General features: G+C 36.3%; 1 protein-coding gene across 1 annotated transcript; it reads left to right on the top strand.

Annotated features, from left to right (window-relative positions):
• Positions 1-876: 876 nt before the first annotated feature.
• LOC111947896 (solute carrier family 2, facilitated glucose transporter member 11-like) lies at positions 877-4,717 on the top strand. The gene is made up of 12 exons (XM_023958496.2): positions 877-1,039; positions 1,122-1,220; positions 1,726-1,886; positions 1,975-2,099; positions 2,236-2,365; positions 2,509-2,657; positions 2,848-3,035; positions 3,129-3,239; positions 3,561-3,662; positions 3,733-3,808; positions 3,891-4,018; positions 4,294-4,717. The coding sequence occupies exons 1-12, from the start codon at positions 968-970 to the stop codon at positions 4,480-4,482; spliced, it is 1,530 nt and encodes a 509-aa protein (XP_023814264.1). The 5' UTR covers positions 877-967; the 3' UTR covers positions 4,483-4,717.
• Positions 4,718-6,000: the final 1,283 nt, after the last annotated feature.

Genomic DNA, 6,000 nt, shown 5'->3' with positions numbered 1-6,000 from the left:
ATTCACCTGTCACTGTTCAGATGAAATATGTGGAAAGTTTTGTAACTGATCCTCTCCTCTACACTCAAGAGTACATCAGTCAGGGAGGAAATAAAGAAATACTAAAAAATGTGTTTTTTTAGAAATATCTTTAAATAATATTATAATATATTCTGATTGTATTTTTTTAGTCCTTAGCTTTGTTGCAACCTGTCTTTTGCTCTTTTGGTTTCCTGCCCTGTTACCTTGTGTAATTAGTACGCACAGGTTACATCCATTGTTAAATGATCAAAAATAGTATTTAGTTTCTATGACACTAAACATATTTTTTTGCCTTATCTTGCGAGAAGTTCAAACTGTGCATAACAGTTGATGAAATTAAAATAGTGAAGATAATTTTCAGCTTGCACTTTACTTAAAATGTAATACATTTGAATAGTGAGTAATGAAAATTTTAGAAAAAGTCACACGGTAAATTCAAAATGAATGTTTATTGTCATATGCAAGGAATCCAAGTTTTTGATGCAATAACATTCTTACTTTGTCATCTATCCTGTGCCAATATAAATAAACAAATATGCAAAAATAGAGGTAAAAAATGTAGAAAGTTTAAAAAAAGCATTATAGAGAAAAAATCAGAGTATCCAATAAGTTCAAATGCAAAAGGTAACAGAGGGGGCATCTGCTTTTAAAAGCTTCTTCTCTCCATGTGAGATGTTCTGCAGTATAATCTCTCTTTTGTTTTGATGTTTCTATGTACATTCCATCTAACTATTCTTGGTGGTAACTGAGCTGCATTATTGTCAAAGACAGAGAAAATCCAGCTGAATCTTCAGTGCCTGTGGTTGCTTCATTACAATCGATCAATTGTGTGTTCATCAGCATAAAATTGTCCTTCAGTATCATTTGAGTTACTGTCCAGAGTGTGCAAAGGGATGAGGGAAGCAGAGCGCATGAGCTGTGAGGAAAAAGTGCAGCCAGAGACAAAATGCCTGAGGAGAGTGTGGACGAATGCAAGCCCCTGCTTACAAAAGGAATGAAAGAGTCAAAGCGATTAAAGGTATGTTGGTTAGACTCCCTACTCTGTGTAATGCAGTTTAATGACACTCGTTAATCCTAATCATGCGTGTGTTTTTTTCTAGTTTCCTAACAAATCACTTCTTCTGGCTGCTTTTGCCACCTGCATAGGAGGAACCTTTCAGTGTGGATATAATATATCTGTCATCAATGCTCCCACAATGGTAAAAACGGTGCTACTCTTCATCTGAAACTTGGAAAGTATGGAGTTTTGTTATATTGGGGGAATTGCAAACAGGGATGGGAAAGTTAGCAACAGATGAAGATGTCCACCTTACTTCAGTGTGACTGATTGCCAGCAGATATGGGTGCATGTTCATTTTCTTATGACATCTTCTAAATGCAGCTTCTCTCTTTTTAATCGCTTTACTGAATGTCAGTTCAGACAATTCCAGGGGACCGTGTAACCAGAGAACAATAAAAAAACACAAAAGTTAACAAGTATTACTTTTACTTTTTATTTGTTCTCAATCAGATTAAATGAAGTATAATCAGTTATTAAGAAATGTATTTTTTAGATAACATTATTTTTTTTATTTTAATTTTGAAAACTGTAAAACATCTACATATATGAATTTAGCAAATCACTTTTATTTGTGTTCCTCATCAGAGTGACATATAAAAACTCATCCAGTTTTTATTATTTCATTTTCATTACAATTTCTCCAGCATGTTCAAGCCTTCATTAACCGCACTTGGAGTGATCGTTACCAAGCGAATATATCAGAAAACGCTCTCACTCTTCTCTGGTCCACCATTGTGTCCATATTTACCCTAGGAGGACTTCTGGGAGTTACAATTGGTGGGACTTTGTCTGTTAAGTTGGGGAGGTAAGAAAAAATCAAAAACAAGCATCTGTGAAAAGCTTCTGTTACCATGTGAGCCATACATTTAGTAGGAAGTGTGGTTTTGCTGCAGGAAAGGAACCCTACTGAGCAATAACTTGTTTTCATTGACGGCTGCTCTGCTGATGGGTTTGAGCTCCTCTGTCGGTTTATTTGAATTTCTCATCATCGGACGTTTTCTGATAGGAATAAATGCAGGTAAATATTCAAAACAAATGCTCCTGTTTTTAAATTACAGTTCACAATCGTACACTGGATATGGACCGGATATGTGTCTGCCTTTGTTTTAAAGCAATGTCAATTACTTTGTTTCTTTATTTGTTTGTTCCTGCAGGCATTGGTTTATGTGTTGAGCCCATGTTCTTGGGGGAAATATCTCCTACAGCGTTTCGTGGTGCCCTGGGATCAGGAACTTCCATTTTCCTCACTGTTGGGATTTTATCTGGACAAGTGATGGGCTTAAAGTAATTCCCGAATTCCAAAGTTACATAAACTGTCTTTAAAAATAATTTAGACTTGTGCTGTCAAGCTTTCAACCATGGATGTATTAAGGAATGTGATTACAAAAGTGTTCAAAATGGTGTGATAAGCATGAATATTTCCATAGTGAAGTCCTGGGTGAGGAGCAGTTCTGGCCCTACCTGCTGTCAACCACTTGTATCCCAGCTATCCTGCAACTCCTGATTCTGCCCTGGTTCCCTGAGAGCCCACGCTACCTGCTCATTGATAAAGGAGATGAAGAGGGGTGCAAAAATGGTAAATTGCATCACAAATGCTGCTTCATTGTTTCACCCTCAGAGACAAATGTGGTTCTCAGCAAGTTTGCACATTAAGCAAAATTGTGGTAACGGTGGTTTCACACAGAAACTTTGTGTGTTTCTATATAATAATGTCAGTAGCTTGATCACACCAGGTAAAAGATGACACTTCTCTTCTTTGTGTGCAGCCTTGAGGCAGCTGCATGGTTTAGATGACTGCGACAGTTCGCTGGAAGATATCCAAAAAGAGAAGAGCAACTTAGAAGGTTTCCAAGCTAAAAAGCCCTGGGAGCTGTTTGCTGATCGCAGTTTGCGCTGGCAGCTTCTCACAATTATTGTCATCAACATGGCCCAGCAGCTGAATGGCGTCAATGCTGTACGTCTGACCTACGCCCAGTGATCAAATTGATAAGAAAATAAGAATTGTTTTGTATTTCTTAATGAGTTTCATTGTTTTTATTTACTGTAGATGTACTTCTATGCAGATTATGTCTTCCTGCAGTCTGGCATTCCACTTGATAAAACGCCGTATGCCACTGTGGGCACTGGTGCCTGTGAATGCTTCACTGCTTTGACATGTGTAAGGACTGAATTTACCATAATACGCATTCTAGTTTTAAGTATTTCAACTCTGTTTTTTAATGTTAATAAATAATAAAGCAACTAAAAAGCTGTAGTTGACTAAGATTAAATAAAATGATATTTGTTGTCAAATTTCAAAGTCTTTCAAAAATGATGCAAAATGAAACGGTCCATAACAAACAAACAAAAAACATTCAGTTACGTGGAAATAGATTATCCAGTTTAAATATAATGTAGTGCTTCTTTTGTTACACCCCGTGAGATTCTAGTAAAGCTCCATAAATGTTTGTGGTCTGGTGACTTGCTGTGTGCCTTACAGGGTTTGCTCATTGAATGTCTTGGAAGAAAAGTGCTCATCACCGGAGGATACATCCTCATGAGCATCTGCTGTATTTTTTTCACGCTGACACTGGCTTTTCAGGTAATCGTACAGACATGCAGAATCCCTGATTCATATTTCTAGTCCGTGATTGACTCTCTCTTCGTCTCAGAATGTCAGTCCGGTCTTCCCATACCTGAGTGTGGCCTGTGTTTTCGCTTTTGTCCTGAGTTTTGGCTTGGGGCCTGGTGAGTACATTGAAAGCTTTCTTTACTGTCATTTTGATGAGTTACTTGAGGGTTTCTCTCTATTGGTTCTTCTTTTATGAAGGTGGTGTGACTAACATCCTGAACAACGAGCTGTTCACACAGACTGCTCGGCCTGCAGCGTTCATGATCGCAGGAACAGTGAACTGGCTCAGCTTCTTCCTCGTTGGCCTGCTCTTTCCATTTATTGTGGTGGGTGTTCAGTCTTTAGAAAAAATTGTTCTAATACTACAGTTAAATAAAAATAAGTTTCTCTCACAGAATATATTTTTGTTTGTTTTTTTCACCAACACTATATTCTTATTAATTTTCACTTCATCTCCTGATATCTATTAAAAATCATAAAGGTGATGTGTTTTTTCTGTTTACATGCAGTATGTGCTGCTGTATAAATATGCTTAACTCAAAAGTAAAACCTAAAAGTCTATTCAAATTCTCAAAAGCTACTTTCTATTTATTTTTCACAGATTGGACTGCAGCACTACTGTTTCCTTGTCTTTTTTGTTGTCTGCTCCAGTGTAGCTATTTATATTTTACTCGTCGTTCCTGAGACCAAGAACAAAACTTTCGTGGAAATCCAGAATGAGTTCAAGTCATCCGAAAAGGCCAGCACCTCTGAGGGATCAGGAACCACTCTGCTATCTACCTGTTTGTGAAATTTGTCTGACTATAGGGCCTCGGAACCACGCGTAATTTTTGATTCTCAAAAGGACGAACAAAAAAGATAATAGTCCAATAATCACAAAAAGTTAGTGGTGAAACAAAATCCTGATATTTTAAAGTATCTTTGAAATCGTTTTAAACATGTTTCTGTTTTGTGTAACACTTGGATATTACTCATGTATGCAGCCTTGTGTATCGAAATGTTTCATTAAAACGAATACAACAAAAGAATTTTGCATGAAGTTGATTTTACTATAGCATAACATTTTAGCTTTCTAATCTGTGTTCATGATATGTTGAACACTGCAATCACTGATGTGCTTGTCATGTTTGTTTTGACTGTGAAAAAATAAACTAACATTAGTAATTTATAACAGTGAGAATTGGTTTAACAGCAGGTGCCCACTGTAAATCAGATCCATCAATCACAAATTCACCTCAGAATAACTTCAGTATTTAGCAGTAACTAAAGAAGTGTTCGGCTCACTGAATGTCACAACTGGCTCACTTCTGGGCACTTGTTAAAATTAGATCACAACATCAATAGTCTCTTTTTGTTGTCTTTTTTGTGACAAATACAGAGCAGCCGTGGTGCATATGTTGATATGTGTCTTGCCCAAAGACACTGAACCCCACTTTGCCTTTGGTGGATGGTTGGAGCCAGTGTTCGGCAGTGTGTAACACTTGTGCTATCCTAGGCACTTTAACATTGGGAGTTGGGTCATCTAGACCCACTAGACAGTTCGCTGAACCTTTTTTCTTCAATGATTTGTGAACCTCACTGGTGTCCATGGATTAAATGAAATCTTTCAACCTTTATCCACCTTTGTCATGGTAGGAATAACACGTCAAAGTAAGGGTGGGGTCAACTAAGATAGCACAAAGGTGAAATCTGTGTGTAAATGGGTGAATGAAACTGTGACTCTAGTGCTTTGGGCCTAGGAAGAAGGTAGAAAAGCGCTTCATAAGCACTTACCATGTTATATTATTCATGATATTATTAGTTAGTTAGTTAGTTAGTTAGTTAGTTAGTTAGTTAGTTAGTTAGTTAGTTAGTTAGTTAGTTAGTTAGTTAGTTAGTTAGTTAGTTAGTTAGTTAGTTAGTTAGTTAGTTAGTTAGTTCGTTAGTTAGGATGCAGAATATGGAAGCGATTTTGTAGCATTAATAAAAAGCAAAGTCAAAACCAGAAATGCTTTTTCATTTTCAAAATGAAGCTGCATTTTTTGACTAAAAAAGAAAATGAAAAAGCAATCCACCAAAATGCTTTTCCATTTCCTTCCTCAACACAGCTTATTCTGTCACTTAATTAAAATTAAAATTAAAATGGTATTTGACATTTCATTTTCAAGACGTTCCATGGTAAATGTGTAGCATAATTCATTTAGAAATGTTTAATTTGACATTTAAAATGGATTAATAGAAATGCTTTTTAATTTTCAAAATGAAGCTGCATTTTTTGACTCAAAATTAAAAAGAAAAAGCAATACTTCAAAATGCTTTATCATTTCCT

Source organism: Oryzias latipes, chromosome 9 (genome assembly GCF_053564925.1).
Source record: "Oryzias latipes strain Hd-rR chromosome 9, Olatipes_Hd-rR_3.1".
Taxonomy (NCBI): Eukaryota; Metazoa; Chordata; class Actinopteri; order Beloniformes; family Adrianichthyidae; genus Oryzias; species Oryzias latipes.
This window is presented reverse-complemented; position numbering and strand designations above follow the sequence as displayed.

Coding starts and splice junctions, on each gene's coding strand:
- LOC111947896 (XM_023958496.2), top strand. CDS start 968: ATGCCTGAGGAGAGTGTGGACGAATGCAAGCCCCTGCTTACAAAAGGA. Junction 2,658..2,847: donor TGAAGAGGGGTGCAAAAATG/GTAAATTGCATC, acceptor CTTTGTGTGCAG/CCTTGAGGCAGCTGCATGGT. Junction 3,809..3,890: donor GAGTTTTGGCTTGGGGCCTG/GTGAGTACATTG, acceptor TCTTTTATGAAG/GTGGTGTGACTAACATCCTG.